Source organism: Bos indicus, chromosome 21, assembly GCF_029378745.1.
Source record: "Bos indicus isolate NIAB-ARS_2022 breed Sahiwal x Tharparkar chromosome 21, NIAB-ARS_B.indTharparkar_mat_pri_1.0, whole genome shotgun sequence".
Classification (NCBI taxonomy): domain Eukaryota; kingdom Metazoa; phylum Chordata; class Mammalia; order Artiodactyla; family Bovidae; genus Bos; species Bos indicus.
Window position 1 is genome coordinate 29,082,348 of NC_091780.1, and position 24,338 is coordinate 29,106,685.

At 44.7% G+C, this 24,338-nt stretch overlaps 1 protein-coding gene across 8 annotated transcripts in view; it reads left to right on the forward strand.

Annotated features, from left to right (window-relative positions):
• Window positions 1-24,338, forward strand: part of TARS3 (threonyl-tRNA synthetase 3) — a 44,181-nt gene that overhangs the window by 8,397 nt on the left and 11,446 nt on the right. For 6 of the 8 annotated variants that reach the window (XM_070775285.1, XM_070775284.1, XM_070775286.1 and 3 more), the window contains exons 4-14: window positions 1,534-1,657; window positions 3,175-3,296; window positions 4,483-4,600; window positions 6,764-6,828; window positions 9,763-9,841; window positions 10,713-10,859; window positions 11,670-11,768; window positions 13,472-13,638; window positions 15,256-15,418; window positions 21,170-21,253; window positions 22,917-23,054. In XM_070775285.1, coding sequence (XP_070631386.1) covers window positions 1,534-1,657; window positions 3,175-3,296; window positions 4,483-4,600; window positions 6,764-6,828; window positions 9,763-9,841; window positions 10,713-10,859; window positions 11,670-11,768; window positions 13,472-13,638; window positions 15,256-15,418; window positions 21,170-21,253; window positions 22,917-23,054 — 1,306 coding nt within the window. The remainder of the gene's footprint in view (window positions 1-1,533; window positions 1,658-3,174; window positions 3,297-4,482; window positions 4,601-6,763; window positions 6,829-9,762; window positions 9,842-10,712; window positions 10,860-11,669; window positions 11,769-13,471; window positions 13,639-15,255; window positions 15,419-21,169; window positions 21,254-22,916; window positions 23,055-24,338) is intronic. The other 2 variants (XM_070775288.1, XM_019983214.2) reach the window with 1 other exon arrangement.

Genomic DNA, 24,338 nt, shown 5'->3' on the forward strand with positions numbered 1-24,338 from the left:
TGCTGCAGGGCCGGCCAGACGCTGACTGTAGAGTATGGAAATGATGGACTGGAGGGGCCCTGAGCTGCCTGGCCTGGCCAGCAGAGAGGAAAACAAGATTCTACTCCTTTGACAGTAATACTGAACATCTATTAAGTTCTGATTATGAGTACACCTTGTTTTTGTTGTTGTTTAGTTGCTCAGTTGAGTCTGAATCTTTGCGACCCTGTGAACTCTAGTCCGCTGGGGCCCCCCTGTCCATGGAATTCTCCAGGCAACAATACTGGAGTGGGTTGCCATTTCTTTCTCCAGGGTATCTTTCCGATCCAGGGATCGAACCCCCATCTCCTGCCATCTCCTGCATTGCAGGCAGTCTTTACCACTGAGCCTCCTGGGAAGCCCACACCTTATTTTATCCTCAGAATAAATATATGAAGAAGGTCCTGTAATTCCCGTTTTACTGATAAGGAAAGCAAGGCTTAGAAAAACTGAGTAAATTGTTTAGGGTTCAACCTGAGGTTGGCCTGACCCCAGAGTGTGTGCTCTTAACCACAGGGGTGTGCCCCGGCTCAGGGCACTCACAGAAATACAAATGAAAACATTACATTGCCAAGAAGACATAATTTTGTACTCCCTGAGATCACAGAGAAAGGTATTCTTGGGCCCTCTCCAGGTAGGAAAATTTGGCAATGTAGTCCAGTTAAGCTGTTAAAAGTTCAAAGCCCAGGTTTACTTATAGAATTTTCCTGAGAAAATAGTCAGGAACTAATATATATTTAATATTCAATGAATATTCAGGAATATTCACCGCAGCATTATTTGTCACTGCCAAAATAAAACAAGAAAAGCAAAACCCTCAAATTATAACCGAAATGCCCAGAAATAGTGGGTGCATTAGGCAAATCTTAGTTCTACTACAGCTGTCAGGTAGCATGTTTTACAAGTCTGTCTGCTGTTGGAGAAAATGTCATGGTTTACTGTTATGTTTAAAAAGTGAATGCAAGTCACTCAGTCATGTCCAACTCTCTTGCAACCCCATGGGTCACAGTCCATGGAACAGTCCATGGAACAGTTCTGTACAGTCCATGGAACTCTCCAGGCCAGAATACTGGAGTGGGTAACCTTTCCCTTCTCCAGGGGATCTTTCTAACCCATGGATTGAACCCAAGTCTCCCGCATTGCAAGTGGATTCTTTACCAGCTGAGCTACCAGGGAAGCCAAAGTTTAAAAAATAGGTTATCAGATAGCATAAGCAGAATAATACTTTCAAAGTTTTTATATTGATGTATAAATGTTGTGAGTACTTATCTCTGGGTGGTAAGATGTATGTGATTTTGTTTCTGTGCATTCTGTTTTCTGAATTTTTACAGTGAACAAATCATATTCCTTTTGTACTTAAATGTCACAAAATTTTTTAAAAAATTATCCTATTAGTTTACATTTGTACTTTCCACTTAAGAAAGAAACAAACCCTGGAAATTAATTTCATGTTTTGTTTTAAGGAATAGCTTTAGTCTGTTATGGGTTAACCCCACATGACTGTCCTTTCCCCAGTCAGGAGCTAGCGGAAACCACCGTGGTGGCTAAAGTGAACGGGGAGCTGTGGGACCTGGACCGCCCGCTGGAAGGGGACGCCACTGTGGAGCTCCTCACCTTCGAGGATGAGGAGGCCCGGGCCGTAAGTGTCTGAAAACCAGCCGACCACACTTTGGGTGTTTATGTTGTCAGATACACCTTGTACAAAGTCACACACTAAAGGGTAGAACAGTGGGTTTTGTGATCTTCTAAGTTTGGTGTTTAATAAATCTAACATTCATGACACTGTATTTAAAAGTGATTCATAAAGAGCATAAACAAAATAAGTAATGAAATATATAGCTTGCATATGTGTGTTAGTTTTTCTCACTTAAGGAGTAACAACTGTCACCTAGCTTCATACCAGATGCCACCCTGGAACTTGTAAACCTGTGTTGATTTCCTTGGTCAGCTGACCAGCGTCCAAGGTGCTGGGTGCATGTGCCCATCCTGTGGGCGGCAGAGTTCATGACAGGTGGAAGGGATAGTAAGCAAATCAAACAGCTAGATGCTTTCAGGTTGTGTCAGCCTCTGGAGAAGGTCAAGTAGGAGCCAGTCCGGAGCAGCTGTGGTGGCTGGCCTGGCAGGTGGTTTTAACCTTTTCCTGAGGTCAGAATCCTGCTGAGACCTGAGCAGTTTCCCACACAGGTGGGCTTTTGGTTGACCTGCAGACATGTTCTTTAACAGTGGGCTGCTAAGTGCCTTCAGTCTGTCAGGAATATGGGTAGTGGGGACAGGGGACCACCAAACTTAATGTTCCACAGAGGGGTCAGCCTCCTTGACGTTCTCTCCCCCGGTGTTCAGTGACACCATGAAAGATAAAGCATTTATCATATTATCACGGGAAATCTTCCTAGAGTGCCTGATCAGTCCACCCCTGGCACTTGGTGTCATGCTGTAGGGCTTCCAGAATAGTTGTGGTTGCTCATGAAAATGAGAGTTACCTTCCAGGCTCCAGCCCTAGCCCTGGTGTACATTATCTAGGTGAGACCCAGTGACATTGTCACAAAGGTACCATGTTAATAGTATGCAGAGCCCAAATGATTAAGTAACTTTTCCTTCCAAGAGACTCCTCTGCCTTCCTGAGTCCTCTTTCAAACTTCCACAGCCATGTGTTGTTTAGCATGTGAAGACTGCTGTGTAGACATAAAATCTTGTTAATGTGAGCAATGTCAGGAAAGCCACTGTGGCTGCATCTCTGACTCAGAAAGGTTGGCCAGGGGAGGAGGAGGAAGGGAGCCAGTGCTCACACTCACAGGTGGCCCTCTACATTGGGCCTGAACCAGCTCTGGGTGGCTGCTTCATGGTCCAGCTCTCTTCTACTCATGGTTGAGGCCCAGAAGAAAATGGTTTAGGAGCCGGGGTCAGCGCTGCTCAGAGTAAAGCTGCAGGAGAAGCATACAGCTGGCCGGTGGGGCAGGGGTGGGGTGGGGTGGGGTGGGGACACAGTGGGCTCCAACGAGGGCTCAGAAACAGGTGGGTCTCAGCAGTCTGCAGAGACGACACTGCCTGTGTCCTGGGGTCTGTCACCTAGTGCTGTACCCACATGCTCACTCGTTCCTGCATCTGCCTGGTGGCTTCCCATGATGCAGCTATGGCCTGGCCTCTGTCCCACCACAGGTATACTGGCACTCCAGTGCCCACGTACTCGGGGAAGCCCTGGAGCTCCACTATGGGGGCCTCCTATGCTGCAGCCCACCCGGCGACGGCAGCTTTCACTACGACGTGTACCTGGAAGACAGGTAACCCTGAGAGCCTACTTGTCAGTGCATTCTATCTGATACAGGACATGATTACAGATGGGCTAACCATTTGTGAGAATTACTATTTTTTATGAGTGTAGATTTGAGGGTAACTTCTCAAGTGGTTTTCTTTCTTTCCTCAAGAAAGACATGATGCACTATTTATCTAACCTGAGGCTCGTTAGGGCAGACTATTGATTCGGACCAGAGTGGTCAGGTTAATCCCCGGAGAGCAGGTAGACCTCATTGTGATGGTCAAGGGCGACGTGTCCCCCCAGCCACACATCCTGTGGCTGGTGCCAGAAGGGCCAGTCTCTGGAGGTTTCACATTCCCTATGTCTGTGCATGAACTCCCAAGCCACAGGCCCCACCTCAGCCCTCCTTACTTGTCATGACTGTATATGGAAACCTTCTCAGCTGTCAAACTGAAACCCAAGGGTCCTCCCTACCCCTGGCCCTCATCCCCCACCCTGTCACTCCATCCAGTTCTGCCCCTTTTGTCCCTTCAGTAGTTCTCCCCGACCCCGCTTCTCGCTCCTTCTGCCTTAGCGTAGACCCCTGGCATCTGTAGCCTGGTTGCCTGTGGTTCATTCTACCTCTAGCTGTTACCTCCACGCTGCCTCAGCGCCCAGTGCTCTATAGCTCCTAGCCCAGCCAGCTCATCCCCTGTGAGCACCCCTCCCCATCAGAGTCATCTCAGAATGTGTAGATGCCTATGTGCCGGGCTTGAGCTGTTGGCTCCCCAGTGGAGATCAGCCTGTCCTCATGGGCTCAGCCATCCAGTCGGGGGAGACAGACAGAAACAGATGCACCACCGTTTGCTGCGGGAGGTGACAGAGCTGTGGGACAAGCAGGTGGGCACTCAGCCAAGAGCTCAGTGACCTGGAAGTAGGGTGGGATGGAGGATGGTAGGAGCTGTCCCAGAGCATCCTAGGCCTCTGTGGGGCAGCTCTGGGCCTGGCAGTGGGGGGGTGCGGCTCACGAGACTGGAGGAACCTGAGCACAGACAGTGGAGGAGGGAAGGAAGTGGGAGTTAGGGGGAACATGTTGAGTCTCTGAAGTCCTGGACCATAGAACACCATGTTCCTCTGGGGAGAAAATTGATCTGCTGATGATTAGGGTCTCAGGTCACAGGTTCTGTCCCAGCGGTCTGTCGCTTCTGGCGACTGTCGCTTCTTCCCTGCAGGGCCGTGTCCAGCGCAGAGCTGCCGGTGCTGGAGAGCATGTGCCAGGCCATCATCAAAGAGCAGCAGCCATTTGAGAGACTGGAAGTCAGCACGAAGGTCCTTCTAGACCTATTCAAGGTGATTACGGGGGGGACTTGAGCAGTGAGCACACTACTGCTTTAAACAAATGGTCAGTCCCTGCTCACCACATTGTTCCTAACGCTTGGTTCAAATTTGTAATGCAGATAGAAGTAGATGAAGGGCCGGGAGAATAGTGTTAATTTGTGTGTTTTATAAATCTGATTAATCTTGAGTTTTGTTAGTACTCCAGCTATTGAATATCAACAATGTTAATAATACCATATAAAACTCTGGCTTTTCCCCTTTTCTTTGGGGTTTTCTGCTAATTTTTCAAATAGATTCTAGCCTGGAGTAACCTGTGTAAAACTTCAACTTTCTCTTTTTATTGTTCAAACTAATTTACTTAAATATCTTCTAAGTTTTATTTTTAAAATCATAAATATCAAAGAAAACATAATTTGAGAGTGTGTGCAATATTGTTAGTTTTGTGGGCTTGAATTAAAAAGTAGATTTGGATTTGGTAAAAGTTGCAGCTGCTTTTTTTCTGTGTGTGGTAAACTATCCAAAATATAAAAATTACCATTTGAATCCCGTTCTAAGTGGACAGTTCTGTGGTGTTAAGTACTCGCATGCTGTTGTGCAGCCACTGTCAGCGCCCATCTCCAGAGCTCTGCACCTCCCAGCAGTTACGCCGAATCCCCTTTTCCCACCCCTTCTGTCTCCTTGAGAGTGACTGCTCTAGGGCCTCATCAGGTGGAATCACACAGTAATTGTCCTTCTGAGTGGCCTGTCTCAGTGTTGTTTGCTCAAGGTTCATCCATGTCACAGCAAGTGTCAGAATTGCCTTCCTCTTTGAGGCTGAATAATACTCATTTCACTGTATGGATGGACTGCCTTTTATTTATTCACTCTTTGCCAATGGACATCTCTTGATTACTAAGAAAAATGTTACTACGTGGGTGTACTTGTATCTGTTCAGGTCCCCACTTTCAGTTCTTCAGTGTATACCTGGAAGTGGAGTTGCTGAATTATATGGAAATCTTATGTTTAATTTTTTGAGCAATTGCTATGCTGTTTGCCACAGTGGTTGTACTGTTTTACATTCCTACCAGTGTGAGCGTTCCAGCTTCTCTGTATTCTTGCCAATTTGACTTTTTCTTTCTCTCCCTTCCCTTCCCTTTCCCTTCAAAAAAATAAAATAACTGTTCCAGTGGGTGTGAGGAGGTACCCTATTCTGGTCTTTATTTGTATTTCTCTAATGGCTGGTGAGAACATCTTTCCACATGCCTGTTGCCATTTGTAGATCTTCTTTGGAGAAATGTCTGTTCAATCCTCTGCCCACTTTTGAATTGGGTTGTTTGTTTTTTGGTGTTGAGCTGTAGGAGTTCTTGATATATTCTGGATATCAATCTCATATTAGATATGTGATTTGCAATTATTTTCTTGCATTCTTTGGGTTGAGAACTAAACTCCATCAAAACTTTGTGAAGAAAAATGACTTGATTTCAACGTGTAAGTACACAACAGTTAAATCATACAAATCTATTTTTTTATCCTAACAATTACCTCCTTTAAGTAGTTATTTAATACAAAGTATCTGGCACAACAGTAATAATGATGAAAGTAGAAAAGTGTCTGCTAAGTTTTTTAATGTAATAATATCATTTACCATAGACTTTGTTTTAATTTTTTGTTCAGATTCATAATGTAGCTGTGTCTTCAGAATTTTATTTATTTCGTGTAGTTAAAGCTGAAATCTTCTAGAACAGTCCAGTTTAATAATGCCATTCCCAAATCTGAGCCATGTATGTCATCTGAAATTTTCTGGTAGTCACATTTTAAAAGTAAAAGAAAGGTGAAATTTATCTTTATAACATTTTATTTAACCCAACAAATCAAAAAATATTACTTCAACATGTAACCAACATAAAAAGTGATTTTATGTTCTTTTTTTTCACATTGTGCTTCTGGAATCCAGTGTGTTTTGGCCTGGCGGTGCCCCTCAGTTCAGATCAGTTACGTGTCAAATGCTCAGGGCCCACACAGGCTCTGGGCACCCATCCTGGACGGCACAGAACCAGGTGCTGAGCTCCATGTGTCCCCAGGGTCTCAGCACCTAGAACATAGCAGACACCCATTCAGTGTTTGTTGGGAAAAGGGAACATCTTTTCCCACTTAAACGTTTTATGCAATACTATTTGGGTGTGTTTTTCTTTGTAGTACAATAAATTTAAATGCCGCATCCTGAAGGAGAAGGTGGCCACGCCAACGACCACAGTTTACAGGTAACGTGTGTGTGTGAATTGTAAACTCTGCTCAGTTATGCATCTGAAGGCGTTAGCAGAAGCAAGTTTGTCTTTGAGTGGGAGGCCTGATTGTAAGTTTGCATGGTTGACAGAGTACTCCTTTGTGTAGGGACTCTGAAATGTCACCACAAAGGGAGGTAATGATTTTCTCATTTGTATTTATCAGGATGGTACTAAAAAGCCACAGGATTCCGTGGTGGCTCAGGGATAAAGAACCCTCTTCCCAAAGCAGGAGACATGGGTTTGATCCTGCTTTGGAAAGATGCCCTGGAGGAGGAAATGGCAACCCACTCCAGTATTCTTGCCTGGAGAATTCCATGGGCAGAGGAGCCTGGTGGGCTACAAGTCTATGGGGTCACAAAGAGTCAGACACAACTTAGCAACTAAACAATAACAAACCCACATTCTGTTTTGGGGATGTTAGCTATAGAGTGCTTCTCTCCTTGCAAGTGAAACTGTGTTCTCAGGGCCTCATGTTTTGGGGGGCTGTTCAGGAAAGGAATTCTGTTCACCCTCCCGTGTTCATATTGGAGGGCAGTGGAGCTGTAGTGGGCCATCTCCTCAGGTATGATTCTCTGCCTCTCACCACACTCTCCACTATCTGGGGGCCAAGAGCATCACCCTCTATGCATCAGTAAGGCAGAATAGAAGTGGTGGATAGCAATGACCATGGGAGCCCAAACCCAAACCCTTAGTTCTACTATATGTCAGGCTCCCAGCCCCCTTATTGTCCGCTTGTTCAGCTGCCTTATGGGTACCGCTTGTCCACACTCCTGGTGTCCCCTTCTTTGGCTGCCTGTGACCTTCTCAGTCCCATCAGAGAAGACTTGTCCCTGTAATAAATATGACCACAGATGTCCTGTATAGGGCACTTCCTTTCCACACTCAAGTGCTGTGGTTCTGTGGCTTACCTGTACCGTAAGTAAAGTCACACCCCCTTCATGCACAGCTGTGCACAGTGTGTTTCCTGAAGAGTCATGTGAACACGTGGCCACTTTATGCTGCAGGTGGATACCATGCTTGTTTTTACCACTCTCCAGTGACCTGATAAGATTTTATTATTTATTACCTGTAATACAAATAAATGTTAGCATACCATTTCAGAGTTTAAAAACAAATGAGGAAATTGACAAGATATGGTGAGTTTTAAATTTCTGACTTTTAATACTTGATCTTCTGTGGTTTTTAAATATAATTTTATTTCTTTATGGCTGTGCTGGGTTGTCATTGATGTGCGAGGGCTTTGTCTAGTTGTGGAGAGTGGGGGCTACTCTTTGTTGCAGGCCCTAGAGCACCCAGATTTCAGTAGTAGTGGCACATGGGCTTAGTTGCTCTGCAGCATGTGGAATCTTCTCGGACCAGGGCTTGAACCCATGTCCTCTGCATTGGCAGGTGGATTCTTATCCACTGCACCACCTGGAGACTCCCTTTTTGTTTTTGTTTTTTTAAACATTTCTTAGGTCAGCATTAACACTTATTTTATCAATTGGAATGGCTTGTGTCTAATTTTTTGAACATAAATGACTTTTTTCCCTATGGGGTTATTTAAAGATTGACTTATTTAAGTCTTTCTTACTAATCAGGCACTTTTTTCCATTTCTCTTGAGCATTAACTTACAATCTCCTTTTTGGACAGAGAACAGTACATAAATCCCGGTCATTCAAAGAAATGGTGTTTTCATGATTAAAACTTCATTCTACTTTGAATAATCCAGTCCCTTTATGTGTTCATTATAATTTTTAACTTTTTAACTAGTGAACTTTAAAAATATTTAAAATTTGTTGGAATAGTTCTTTCTTTACTAAATTTCTCTTGAATTGGTTGACGTTAAGTCACCTTTTCTCTGACGTGCATTGTTGCTATCTTAACTCTGTTCATGTTTCTGTACATAGAGAAAAGTCTACTCTTGTTAGGGTTTTATGACCCCTTGTTCATTACAGGTGCAGGCAAATGCTTTATAGTGGTTTCATCTCTGATCTAAACTTTTGCATCATATAATAAACCAAAATACAAGTAGGCATTTTGTTATAAAACCAGAGGGCCTGAAAACAAGCAAAGAAAACCCTTGCATTTATATATTTATTTAATAGAGTTTATTTTTTGGAGCAGTTTTAGGTTTGCTGCAGAATTTAGAGGATGGACAGCGAGTTCCCATACACCCTTGCCCCTGTGTGCATGTGGCTTCCCCATGGTCAAGATCCGCTCCCCCCATCCGGAGTGTGACATGAGTTATATAATCCATCTACACTGCCATGTCTCTGTCACCCAAATCCAGCATTTACATAGGTTTCAAGCTTGGTGTTGTGTGTTCTGTGCATCTGGTGAAGTTTATTTTTGACTTAAATTATCAAGTGAATGTATTTTTTATATCTTTTATGTAATTTTGGTTTTGAAAATGAGTGTAGAGGGGGAAAGTGGATTTTTGATTTTCCAACAGTGAAGATTAAGAGCCTTGTGTGTGTCCAGCTGTTTGCGACTCTATGTACTAAAGCCCTCCAGTCACCTCTGTTCATGAAATTTCCCAGGTAAGAATACTGGAATGGGTTGCCATGTTCTCCTCCAGTAGATCTTCCTAATCCAGGGATTGAACCCATGTCTCTTGCATCTCCTGCACTGGCAGGCAGGTTCTCTACCACTGAGTGACCTGGGAAGCCCTTTAAGAGCCTCAGGATGTGTGTCTGTCTGCAAAGTTTCTTTCCAAAGATTCTGTGGCTTCTGTATGCGACCTGAAGGGGGAAGATTGGGATCTAAGACCGGGTGACTCGCCTCTTTCCTGCACCCTAAATTAAAAATGGATTCACACTAAGTTGTTCCTGAATTAAACACTGCCCCAGAACATAGAACATGGTTTCCAACCAATAGTCCCCAAAGCTGTAACTGTGTCTGGACATGTTTTAAATATTTCACCACAGGTGCGGTCCACTAGTTGAACTTTGTAAAGGGCCTCACGTAAGACACACTGGAACTATTAAGGTCATAAAAATTTTCAAGGTAAGGATTGATTTTTTTCTGATATAGTCAACTTTAAGTGAACTAGATAAGATAGTAGTTCAATAATATCTTGTATAATATGAGCACTGTGCCACTTTCAAACACCACATGTGTATTTGACTTTTGTATAGGCTTCTAAAAATAATATGGTGTTTTAGGATTGATAATTAGAACATTTTACATAGCCTTTGATTTTCTGTCATTTAACCTTACTGTAAGTTTCACAGTACATTTCATTTTTATCTGTAAAAATATTCTGCATACTCTTGTTTTCTTGAGTTGTTCTAATGTGAACAAGAGTGTTTATCTTCCATGAGAATAATATAATGTAGGAAAAGGAGGGAAAACAAAGATGGAGTGGTATGATGCCGAAAACACGCTGTGGGAGCGAGAGGCCTGGGACTGATGGAGCTGTCCTGACCTGTCTTGGTTTTCTCAAGGCGGGAGGAGGCGGGTGGAGGAGGGGGCCGGCTACCACACCCCTTTCTCCTTTACTGCCCTCTTCTGGGTAATGCACTTGGTGCTTGCCTTCTCTCATTTTCACACTTTCTCACTTTTCACTCCTAGAACCCACAGCAGACTGACTATGTAATTTACTGATTAATGATGTAATTTGGAGTGGGAAGATTTAATTAGAAACAATCTAAGATTCTAAGTCTACAAGAAGTCCCCTGTGAGTCAGCTGTGCTGATGTTTGGGTAGGAAGTTGTGTATAGTCCCTCATCCCTTGGTGTCCAGGATGCTTGGCTTATATCCAAGTCCAAGGCAGTTCAGCCCCTGGTATGAACCACCTGCACATATTAGTATTTCAGAGCGGTTTACTGCTCACCAAGAGTTTGACGTATTTACCCGAATCTTGTCTGATGTCTAGAATTCATTGGCATACTGGGCGGACAACCCTGAGATGGAAATGCTGCAGAGGGTCTACGGGGTGTCCTTTCCTGACGAGCAGCGGATGGCTGCCTGGGAGGAGCTCCAGGAGGAGGCCAGGGCCCGGGACCACAGGACGATTGGGAAGGTGCGCCCGCCAAGTGCTGCTGAGCTGCTCTGTGACCAAAGCTTGGAACCAGACTGTCCTAATGCTGACATTTCTTCTCCCCTCCTGTCTTCTGTTTCCCTGGCACTCATGGTTTACTGCTGAGTTCTTTCACACTCCTACCCCCAGTGTCTACTAACCTTTTTCCTTCTTGTATTTCCATTAGATTTAAAAAATTGCACTTCTCTCTTGTTTTTATAATGACACAAAAATTTTTAAAGAAAAAAGAGTGTGTACCTGATAGTATACTTTGTATTTGGGAAGCAGAGCAAGAACAAGACTTGCAAGCAGGTGGACCTGGTTTAACTCTCAGTCCTCCACGTGGGAGCTGTGATGTGAGGGGCCGGCGCTCACTGTGGAGCTCCATGTCCTTTGCTCTGCTGGGAGTGTGTGGGGTGGCAGGGGACGGACACTGGAGGGTGGTGGCCACCCGGGTGGGCTCTCAGCATGACAGCCACGCAGAGGTCACTGCCACTCAGAGCCCACCTCCAGCAGTGAACTTTCCTGACCTTTTGCCATGTCGTCTCCTCGTGAGGTCCATACCCTAAGGTGCCAAGTAAGAAATTGGCAGTAAATCCCAGGTGAAATAAGAGTTAAGTTCAAAGCTGAGTAATCATAAATATGAGTTGTAACTTCACATGCACTTTTACATAAGTCAGATTCATGTATTTGGAATGTCAGCTATTAGAACTTGGAAATAACTGAGTGTATGTTTTATTCTAGCATATCATATGTGTACAGTAAATATGCAACAGCAGTGGAATTTGAGACACAATTACTTTTTCAACCTAGGAACAGGAGCTTTTCTTTTTCCATGATCTGAGCCCCGGAAGCTGTTTCTTTCTTCCTAGAGGAGCCTGCATTTATAACACACTGATAGACTTCATACGAGTAAGTAATTTTTAAATATTCTATGCTTATTCAACTCCATTTTGTATTTTACCATTTTCTCTCATCATAACATAGCCAAGCATTTCCATTGATTTAATTTTAATAATATTCAGAATTTTGAACCTCCAAGAGAAATGCTGCATTGTGCCTTCAACTAAAAACAATGAGACAATTTGTATTTTCCTTGAATTTCATTAAATGTGTCTCTTGTCCGTGTGAGTTTCTAGAGCACATATGGTACAAAGATAAACTTTAGACCAACTGTGGAACTCCCTGTGAGAGAGGAAGGAGGAAATGTTCTGTGTGACACATTACCACCTGAGATTGCAAATGATGGTGGCCTTAAGAGGATGTTTGACACAACTCCAGATCTCCGTACGTTTTAGATTAAGGTTTAAGAGGAATATCCTGAGATTGCCACAAAAGCACTGAAAAGCCTGCTTCCATTTCCAGTATCCCATCTTTGTGAAGCAGGGTTTTTTGCAGTGAAAGTGAAAGGCATTCAGTCATGTCCAACTCTTTGCAACCCCATGGACTGTATAGTCCATGGAAATCTCCAGGCCAGAATACTGGAGTGGGTAGCCTTTCCCTTCTCCAGGGGATCTTGCCAACCCGGGAGTGATCAAACCCGGGTCTCCTGCATTGCAGGTGGATTCTTTACCAGCTAAGCCACAAAGGAAGCCCAAGAATGCTGGAGTGGGTAGCCTATCCCTTCTCCAGCAGATCCTCCCGAACCAGAAATCAAACCAGGGTCTCCCGCATTGCAGGTGGCTTCTGCAGTGACAGCAGCCAAAATGGGATCATGGAGTAAGCTGGACATATGCAACACACTCCAGGTGTCACTGTTTTCCAGTGCCCCTAGATGGGACCATCCAGGCACAGGAAAACAGGCTCAGGGCTCCCACTGATTCTGCATTATGGTCAGTTGTATAATTATTTCATTATATATGACAGTGTAATAACAATGGAAACAAAGTGCACAATAATTGTGGGCTTCCCAGGTGGGACTAATGGTAAAGAACCCGCCTGCCAATGCAGGAGACCTGGGTTTGATCCCTGGGTTGGGAATATCCCCTGGAGGAGGGCATGGCAACCCACTCTAGTATTCTTGCCTGGAGAATCCCATGGACGGAGGAGCCTGGTGGGCTAGAGTCTGTCCATGCAGTCCCAAAGAGTCAGACACGACTGAAGCGACTTCACACACATGGACACACACAATAAATGTAATACACTTGAATCATCCCAACCTCCCCCACCCCTGCTGCCAGTCATTGGAAAAATTGTCTGCGCCTAAACTGGTCCTGGTGCCAAAAATGTTGGTGACTGGTGTTATATACTACGTACAATTATATTATGAAATGAATATGTGCGTGTATGCTTGCATGCTAAGTCGCTTCAGTTGTGCCCAACTCTTTGCGGCTATGGACTGGAGCCTACTAGGCTCCTTTTTCTGTGGGATTCTCCAGGCAAGAATACTGGAGTGGGTTGCCGTATAAGATGAATATACTTAATGTGAAAAGTATACTGAGCACACATGAATCTTTCTTTTATGATCCATAAGGTACCACGCTTAAAACCAAGGGCATATTAGCTGTGAACTGATGTAAGGCATGATCCTGAATTTAGCAGTCCTTGTCTGGGTTATGCCCTGCAGTTATGCCCTGCCCCAGCAGATTTCAGCTCTGTGCGCCTGTCTCCTTTAGGAGCAGCACCACCAGCGCAACTTCACGGAGGTCCTGTCCCCCAACATGTACAGCTGCAAGCTCTGGGAGGCTTCTGGACACTGGCAGCATTACAGTGAGAACATGTTCACCTTTGACATCGACAAGGACACTTTCGCCCTTAAGCCCATGAATTGTCCAGGGCACTGGTGAGTATGAAAAATGAAGCAGATCTGTACCTAGCAGGTACTTCACTACAGTTAGTTTTTAATGTTATTTTGCTTTTTAGAGTTAAGAGGGTCCTTTAACATGAAGAGCGGTGCTTAGAAATCATCTTTACCAAGTTGTTTCATTCTGAAGGGTGAATTTACTTTTAAAATATGTTTGCTCTTTGCCAGATGTAGGCTGTTGGCTGGAAAACATTTAGTATTTTGTGCTTCTCAGAGGATAATATTACCCATCAATTTTATAAATTATTACATTTCTCTTCCCAGTGGTAATATACTTCAGATATACATATTTGCAGAACATTTAGTTCTTACAGGCTATTTGGGTTGATTATAACAAGACCAGTGAGCTCACAATCAGTGACTGGATTTCATTGATTCTAAGATGCATTCCCCCCCCCGTATTTCAACATCCCTGAAATTGAGACGTGTCTTATAGTTGGTATCTTAGCATTATGCCATAATTTAACTCATAGTTGTTTTCTTTCTTGGTTGTACATAATGTAATGGTCCATCTTACAGCCAAGGTTGTCTTAGAGTCTATGAAAGAATGTAATTATCATAAAGCTGCATAGGATGCGAATGCAACCTTGTCAGAGAAGTAGATTTTACGACTGCAAGTGAACACGTACAATTTTCCACCAAAAAATATCCCACCTATTGTAGCTTCATATCAACATACACAGTTTCAGTAAATTGACCTTAGAAGGTAACTACTTGAAAGAAACCTCTGAATACTGAAAAAAACTCTTTGCCCTTTTCAGTAAAGACTAAAGGAAGTTCAACTCTGTGGTAACTGCATATAAAAGATATGTATTTATCTTTAATTTTATGAAAACTGATATGTAAATATTCTATGGCCTCTTTTTTTAAACAAAGGTGGAGGCTAAAACCTAGTGCTTTGCCTTCTCCAAACACCTGTGTTAACTACTTCTTAACTCAGTTTCCCATTGGGTACCAGTTGAAGCTGTGATTTCAGTATTATTACAAGAAAGCTGAACACAAGCAGAGAGTGTAATTTTGTATTTTCTTATATCAGAACAAGGAATCAGGATCACAGTAGCTTAGTGGTGATGGGCTGTGGGAGCAAGGGTTGCTTCCTGCAGGAGAGAGGCCTTGCATGCAGGGAGAATATTAGCGGGGTGCTTTAGACACAACCATTTCCTCCTGGAGCTCATGAGCAGAGTGGAGAAGGAACAAATACACAGACAGTCAGTTATTGAAGAAGTAAGACCAGTGTCAAAACTGCGGCAATTCTGGGTGTTCTTGGAGCCTGAGGCTCGACTGACCAGCCCCTCTGGGGAGTGTCCAGGGCTGCCTCACTTAGGAAGTAGCCTTTGAAATGGATTGTAGATGGTTGAGAATAGGAAGCAATATTTCTGGAGGAGATGATTGGGTTCTTCCTCAGAGTGTGCAGTGGTGTAAATACAGCGTTCAGTAATTCATGGGAGAAGAAATTTCTTTTAATTGGTGATCTAAGAACCAGAATCAGGTGTTTACAAATCCCGAGTCATTTAATTGTTAACTTACTAACATTCAGATGGTTACTGCATCTCTTCTGCAGTAAGGAAACACTGTGTGCCCCTGTGTCTTTTCTAGTCTGATGTTTGCCCATCGTCCACGGTCTTGGAGGGAAATGCCGATCAGACTTGCTGACTTCGGGGTTCTTCACAGGAATGAGCCATCAGGAGCTCTGAGTGGCTTGACCTGCGTCAGGCGCTTCCAGCAGGATGACGCTCACATCTTCTGCACAGTGGGGCAGGTAGACGGGAACTCAGGGACGCATTGTCAGCACAGGTCCACGGTGGAGTAGGTAAACGGGGACTAAGGGAGGCATGGTCAGCATGGGTCCATGTTAGGGCAGGTAAACAGGGACTCAGGGAGGCGTGGTCAGCGTGGGTCCAGTGTGGCTGCCTTAGACGCATTGCTGGGTCTTTCAGAGTTGCTGTGAACTGAGTTGTTCAGTCTAGTCTCTGAGGTCCCATCAGTTCCAACACATTCTTTTGTATTGTTTTTTTTAGATTCCACATATAAATGATCTCATATGAATTTTATCTTTCTCTGTCTGACTTACTGCACTTAGTATGATGATCTCTAGGTTTATCCATGATTGCTGCAAATGACATCATTTCTTTCTTTTTCTGGCTGAGTAATATTCCATTGTAGATACGCACCATATCTTCTTTATCTGTTCCTCTGTCAGTGGTCATTTAGTTTGCCTCCATGTGTTGGCTATTGTGAATAGTGCTGCGGTGAACACTGGGGTGCATGTATCTTTTCAAATTAGAGTTTTCATCTTCTGGATATATGTCCAGGAGTGGAATTGCTAGATCATATGACAACTCTATTTTTAGACTTCTAAGGATGCTCCATACTGTTCTTCATAGTGACTGTGCCAATTTATATTCCAGCACCAGTGTAGGAGGGTTCCCTTTTATCCATACGCTCTCCAGCATTTATTATTTTATAGACATTTTGATGATGGCCATTCTGACTAGTATGAGTGATACTTCATTGCAGTTTTCATTTGCATTTCTCTAATAATTATTGATGTTGAGCATCTTTTCATGTGCCTGTTGGCCATTTTTACATCTTCTTTGGAGAAATGTCTGTTTAGGTCTTCTGCCCATTTTTTGATTGGGTTGTTTGTTTTTCTTGACCTGAAGTCTATTTTTTTTTCTTTTAAGCTTCTTTCAACTTTAATATTAATTATTAAGTAACATTATTTTAAGGGTATTGGTGAAATGTTGGATGTGTTTGTTTTTCAGTTTTGCCTGGAAGTTAGAATTTACTTTTTCAGGTTTTTATCTAAATTCAAATTCAAATTGCCATGCAAAGGGCCACTATTAAACGGTTTGACCTAATAGACAGTTATAGACCCCTCCAATCAATAACAATGGAGTACACATTCTTTGAAAGTGCCCACGGGACATTTTCCAAGATAGACCATATTCTGGGCCATAAAATGAGTCTCAATAAATTTAAAGGGATTCATTTCATGCAGAATATGTTCTCTGGGGCTTCCCTGGTGGCTAAGTGGTAAAGAATCTGCATGCCAATGCAGGAGACATGGGTTTGATCCCTGGTCTGAGAACTAAGATCCCACATGCTGTAGGCAGCTAACCTTGTGTGCCACAGCTAGAGCTTGTGCTCTGAAGCTTGTAAGCCCCAACTACTGAGTCCATACACCCTAGAGCCCATGCTCCACGAGAGAAGTGACCGAAATGAGAAGCCCATGCACTGCAACTAGAGAGTGGGCCCTGCTCACCACTAGGGAAAAAGCCTGTGCAGTGATGAAGACCCAGCACAGGCAAAAAAAAAAAAAATTTAATAAATAAATTGTTTTTTTTAAAGTTCTCTGGCTGCTTTGAAATTGAGGTAGAACTCAATAACAGAAAACTATCTGGAAAATCCCCAAGTATTTGGAAAGTGAGTCATACACTTCGAAATAACCATTTGTCAAATAGGAAATCAAAGGGAAATTAGAAAATATTGTACACTAACTTGTGCACAACATGAGTTTGAACTGCCCCTGTCTATTTCTACACAGAAGTTTTTATGAATACATACAACACTGCTTCGTGAGTCACAGTTAGCTAAATCTGCAGGTGTGCAGCTGCAAACCGAGAGCCAACTATACAGTTATGCATGGGTTTTTCATTGTGTGAGGGGCCAGGACTCCTAACCCCAGCTGTGTTCCAGGGTCAGCTCTATACCAAATGAAATGTAAAAGAAACACAATATATCAGGATTTTGGGGATGCCATTAAAATGGTACTTTAGAGGAACACCCACATTAGAAAAGAAGAATGTTTTCAAAGAGATAGCCTCAACTTCTACTTAATAGACTAGAGAAAGGAGAGCAAATTACATTAGAGATGAGCAGAAAAAAGAAAATAATAGCACACAAAAAAAACAGTGAAATAGAAAAAAGAAAAACAATATGCAATATCAACCCAGAGGCTGGGTCTCCTGGATCAATAAAGTTCATAAACCTTTAGTTTTGTCAGAGAGAAAACTAATTAAGAATATCAAGCCTGGAAAATTCCCTGGCAGTCTAGTGGTTAGATCTCCATGCTCTTATTGCCTGGGGCCTGGGTTTGATCCCTGGTTGGGGAACCAGGATCCCACAGTCAACAATGTATAGCAAAAACAGAAGGAAAAAACTTATGACTCAGAGATGTGACATTCCTGCAGATTCCACAGATATTGAAAGGATAATAAGGTAATAGAATGAACGTGCTTACACCAGTAGATTTGACAAATTAAATTAAATGAACAAATTCTTTGAAAAACACAAGCTACCAAATTTTACTCAGGAAGAGAGATTATCTGAGAAGTCCTTTGTTTATGAAAGAAGTTGAGTTGGTAGTTAGCAACCCTTCCACAAAGGAAACTCCAGGCCCAGAAGGAATCACTAAGGAATTCTACCAAACACTTAGAGAAGGAGTCATGCCAAATTCTGCTCATTCCTGGCAGGCATTAATGGGGACCCCCTACACCCACCCTGTAATGTCAGTGGAGACTAAGTGGCACCTGGACTTCTTCACCTGGCGGTCACACGGTGCCTCCTCCACTGCCTGCTTGAGTGGGGAGATGAGACTCCTGCCAGAACTTCTCAGTGATGAGGCCGCACCCTGGGGTCAGTAGAAGCCACATGAGGAGTGGCACCAGGACACTCCGGCCACTCCTAACCAGAGGGTCATTGGAGAAGCCTACCAGGGTGTAGAACTCCTGCAGTCACCCAGCAGTAACAGGGAGCCCCTGCCCTCCTCACAATCCCCGGTGGGAAACCCTGACATGTGCTCCCACTCTGCCAGGCCGTCATCCCTCCCTGTTGGAGCAGAGTCCATGGAAGACAGCGAAAATAGGTCATTTAAATAAAATCCAAAGTTTTATAATAGCCAAAATGTCCAGATTTCAGAAAGCAGTCATCATGTCAAGAAGAAGAAAAATCTCAACTTGGATGAAAAAAGGTAGTGTAGGCACCCTGCTGTGGAGATAATAGGATTGTTCGAATTATCTGATGAGGCCACCATAAAAATGCTTCAATAAACAATTACAAACACACTTGGAACAAATGCAAAATTAAAAAAATCTCAGAAAAATATAAAGAAGAACCAAATGGAGATTTTAGAACTGAAAAGTGTAATAACCAAAATGAAATATTCAGTGGATGGATTCATGAGAAGAATGGAGGGGACAGAGAAAAGAATCAGTGAACCTGAAGACACCAATAGAATTGACACCAGCTGAAAAAACAGAAAAGAGACTGAGAGAAAAATGAACAGACCCTCAGAGACCGGTGGGACTATAACAAATGCCTAATATATATGTCACCTCCCTGATGGCGCAGATGGTAAAAGCGTTTGCCTACAATGCGGGAGACATACATATGTCACCAGAGTTCTGGAAAAATAGAGTAGGGTGGAAGTGAAGAAGTACTCAAAGAGGTAATGGCTGAAAACTGGCCAAATTTAGCAAACGCCATAAGCTTACAGATTCAAGTAGCTGAGAAAGTTCAAGCAGGATAAACCCAAACCAGGTGGCGCAGTGATAAAGAACCCACCTGCCAATGCAGTAGACATGGATTCCATCCCTGGGTCAGGAAGATCCCCTGGAGAAGAAAATGGCTACGCACTCCAGTATTCTCGCCTGGGAAATCCCATGGACAGAGGAGGAGCCTGGCAGGCTACAGTCCGTGTGGTCACCAAAGATCAGACACAACTTAGTGACTAAACAACAACAAAGAAACAGTAGATACATTAGAGCCAAACTTACGAAAACTATAAAGAAAAAAATGAAAACAGAAAGAAGTGATACCTTACCTTCAAGAAAAAAATTAAAAATGAAATAACAGCAGATTTCTCAGCAAAATGAAATATAACCTACTGTATAGCGTGGGGCACTCAATGCTCTGTGGTGGCAAAGAGGGGATATATGTATACATGTTACTGAATCACTTTGCTGTAGAGCAGAAACTAACACAACACTGTAAAGCAGCTATATTCCAATAAAAATTTAAAAAACAAAATTCAGAGGCCGGAAGGAAGAGTCACAGCATTTTCCAAATGCTGATATAACTGTTAAACCAGAATTCTATATCCCGCCCCCCCAAAATCTTTCAGTATGAAGGTGAAATCAAGACATTAGATCTACCTTAAAAGATTGCTACAGGAATTTCTCTAAAGAGAAAAGAAATTATAAAAGAAAGAGTCTCAGAACATTCTGAAGGAAGAAAGAACTATACAAATGAAACATGTTAAGTACAATTTGTTGCTGTTGTTTAGTTGCTTAGTTGTGTCCGACTCGTTTGCAACTGCATGGACTGTAGCCGACCAGGCACCTCTGTCCATGGGATTTCCCAGGCGAGAATATTGGAATGGGTTCCTTCTCTAGAGGATCTTTCTGGACCAGGAATTGAACTCACGTCTCCTGCATTGGCGGAGAAGGCAATGGCACCCCACTCCAGCACTCTTGCCTGGAAAATCCCATGAACGGGGGAGCCTGGTGGGCTGCAGTCCATGGGGTCTTGAAGAGTCGGACACGACTGAGCGACTTCCCTTTCACTTTTCACTTTCATGCATTGGAGAAGGAAATGGCAACCCACTCCAGTGTTCTTGCCTGGAGAATCCCGGGGATGGTGGAGCCTGGTGGGCTGCCGTCTATGGGGTCGCACAGAGTTGGACACGACTGAAGCGACTTAGCAGCAGCTCCTGCATTGGCAGGCAGATTTCTTTACTGCTGAGCCACCAGGGAAGCTCAGTTAACTACAATAAATATTGCGTTTCCTTTTTCTTTTGAGTTTTCTGTGTTATATCTGATGATTAAAGCAAAAATTATATCATCATTGGGGACACTGAGTAAATGGCTCAAGGATCCCTGTCTTATTTCTTGAAATGGCATGTGAACCTCAAAATAAAAAGTTTAACTTTAAAAAATGGGCAAAAAGATGTGACCTTTCAGTTTATCTAAGAATATGTACAAGAGAAGATACACATCTAAGGAACTAAGTGGATGGCAAAGAAGCATGTGAATGAAGTGTTAAGGATCATCGGTTATTGAGGAAATGGAGATTGATGCCCTATGAGCTGTCTCTGTGCCTACAGAATGGCTGACGTTTCAGAGACAGACTCTGACATGTGTTGAGTGTGATGAGGCACTAGATCTCCCTCACCCTCCAGTTGTGGAGGTTGAAGATGGTACAGTTCCTCTGAGAAATAGTTTGGCAGTTTCTTAAAGTGAAACACGCACCTACCATATGTCCCAGCCATCTTACTCCTTTTCTTTTCCCAAGAGAAAAACAAAGCACATGTCCATACAAAGACCTGTACACACGTGTTCAGAGCAGCTTTATTTGAAGTCATCAAAATGTAGAAACAGCCCACTGACTGCTGAGTGTGTAAATGAACAGTGGTGCATCCACAGAGTGAACAGCTGCTCAGCAGGAAAAAGAGTGATCTGCTACTGACACTGCAGCATGGATGGATCTTGAAATAATCATTTACTGTTAGTTTCAGTCTCTCAGTCGTGTCCAACTCTTTGTGACCCCATGGACTCTAGCACACCAGGCTCCTCTGTCGATGGAATTTCTCCAGGTAAGAACACTGGAGTGAGTTGCCATTTCCTTCTCCAGGGGATCTTCCTGAGGGATCAAACCATGTCTCTTGTGTCTGCTGCATTGGCAGGCAGATTCTTTACCACTAGTGCCACCTGGGAAGCCCTTGAAATAATTAAATGCTATGTGTGCGAAGTCACTTCAGTCATGTCCGACTCTGCGACCCCATGGACTGTAGCCCACCAGTCTCCTCTGTCCATGGGATTCTCCAGGCAAGAATACTGGAGTAGGTTGTCATTTCCTTCTCCAGGGGATCATCCAAACCCAGAGATCATACCACATCTCTTCTGTATCCTGCATTGGCAGGCAGCTTCTTTACCACTAGCATCACCTGGGAAGCACTGAGTGTAAAAACTGAAAGAAAATAGCATGGACATGTGGTTCCACTGATGAAAATCTGCAAACCTAATCCACAGTGACAGGACAGAAGCAGACCCTTGCTGGTACTCTTTGTCTGCATCTATGTTTTTGCTGCCCCATCTCGCTCACACCTAGTGCTCGTCTTCCTCCTCTTTTGGCCTCTCAGCTCAGCCCTGCTTTCCTCACCCTGCACTCACTCTCTGTCTTCAGTCCCTCTGCTAACCTCAGCTGTGTGTCTCAGCTGTCCCTGTGAGCTCCAGACCCCAGCCCTCCAGGGGACGTGTCTGCTTGGCCATCACATGCACCCTCACGTAGGCCAGGTCCAGTGCCAGCCCTATTTCTGCCTCTCTCCCCACGTCTTCACTTCTCCTTTCAGCGACACACTAGCACCCTCCCATGGCCCCGGCCAGGAACCCAGGCCGGGTTTTCAAGTCTCATGTCCAGTTTATCACAAGCCCTGTCAATCGCTCTTCCTAAGCATGTTATTCCTGAATAATTTCATTCATTCCTCATTTCCCTGCATCCGGCACAGTGCTGACTTCGCAGGCAATCACTGTCTGTTAGTGAACAAGGACAGGTGTCCTGCAGATACAGCCCACCCCTGTTTCGGTCACTTGTTTCCAGCACCAGCCTCCTGCTCCTGAAGGATCCCAGCAACTCCCAGATGGGCTGCTCTTCTCATCTTGCTGGTCAGTTTCCCAGAGTCAAACAACCATGGTGAGCTGTGTTGTTCCTTTGCACCACTTCTCACTGCTTGCTGGCTCAAAAGTGCAGCCTTCAGCCTGGCTCTGGAAGCGCTGGGTTTCCTCCAGCCCTGGCCTGCCTCTGTTCTGTGTACTCCCTCTCTGCCTTCTGCCCGGTCACAGGCAGCTCCCACGGCTGGCCCGCCCTCACCCACTCCTCTGTCCTCTGGGCCTTCACCCTCCGTGTTCCCTGTGCTCAAGAGGGTTCCCGCCCTGGCCGCATTGGAGGACTCTCACCTCTCCTCTGGGTGCAGCTTGGCCATCACGTCCTCCGGTCAGCTGCTTTTCCTCCTGGGTGTCATGTGCACGGAGAGGCACCCTCACCTGTGTCTTTGCCCAGTCCTATGCTGGACCAGCAGCCTGGAGGTACATATGGGCATCTGGCAGGTGTCCTGTGAATATTCCGGTGAGAAAAAGACAACAAGGCGAACAGTGCCATGGACTGTCCTCCACAGTAAAAATGCACTTTATTTCTAGCTGACAGGAAGAATTTTTTTAATGCTGTAAATGGATTTAATTTCTCATTTGCTCTAATTTCAGCTTGAAGAGGAGATAAAAGGGTGTTTGCAGTTTCTGCAGTCTGTTTACTCAACGTTTGGCTTCTCCTTTCAATTAAATTTGTCAACAAGACCTGAAAACTTCCTGGGAAAGATTGAGTTATGGGATGAAGCTGAAAAGGTAGGGAGAAGCAAAGTGTTACCTTTCATTTTACCTTTCATGAAGTTGTGATGCTTTGCGGTGGAAATTAAAGACTGGGAAGTTTGGGATAAATGTGCTAATTGTAGAACACAGTTAATCCAGTTTTCTTCAAACACTGATAAGAACGATACCTAACATTTGTTTCACGCTTTAGTTTATATCAGGTTTCTGTTTGTAGTCTTTTCAGTGCTGCTTCCTAATAACCAATTTCATAAGTTTTTCAAGAAATCCTCTGGCTCATTTTTTAGCAGCTCTGGTCAGACCCCTGCCTGTGGGACCAATGTAGGTCCCTCAGCTCTTCAGAGCCAGATTAACCCCAGCCTTTCTCTGTCCTACTTTACAGAGTAATGAGTCATTAAGAGCACTCCAGCCCCCAACACACACCACAAGCAGACAACTGTTTCCGGAGCCCAGAGAGTACTGCAGTCTGGACCCCAGCGCTCCTGGGAGCCAGAGATGTGGCGAATGTGGGACAGGACAGATAGACGGCAGGGAGAAGGGGTGCTGGGCAGGGTATATGGCCAGGCCTAGGAGCAGTGGTTCCAGCCCTGGCCCGACATTGCATAAACCTGAAGCTTTCTGACCCGCAGCCTCTCCAGCTGGGCCTCCCAATCCCTGTGTCCTCAGAGGTTTCTGCTGTATGCTCTTAGCCCAAACCTGGCTTTAAAAAATTTTTTTAATTCCCTGAAACTCCTCCCCTCCCTCAGCTGCTGTAGCTGGGCCTCACTTTGTCTGAGAACATGCACCAGAGTCCCTTCAGAAATGCTCCATCCCCAGAGTCACCTCCTCAGGGCACTCTACCCCCAGGGTCACCCCTTCAGGGTTCTTCATCCCAAGGGTCATCTCCTCAGGGCACTCCACCCCCAGGGTCACCCCCTCTAGTTGCTCCACCCCCAGGGTCGCCCCTTCAGGGTTCTTCACCCCAAGGGTCACCTCCTCAGGGCCCTCCACCCCCAGGGTCACCCCCCTCTGGTTGCTCCACCCCCAGGGTCACACCCTCAGGGTGCTCCACCCCCAGGGTCACCCCTTCGGGGCACTCCACCTGCAGGGTCACCCCCTCGGGGCCCTCCACCCCCAGGGTCACCCCTTCGGGGCGCTCCACCCACAGGGTCACCCCCTCGGGGCGCTCCACCCCCAGGGTCACCCCCTTGGGCCCCTCCACCCCTGGTGTCACCCCCTTGGGGCCCTCCACCCCCAGGGTCAGGGCGCTCCACCCGCAGGGTCACCCCCTCGGGGCCCTCCACCCCAGGGGTCACTCCACCC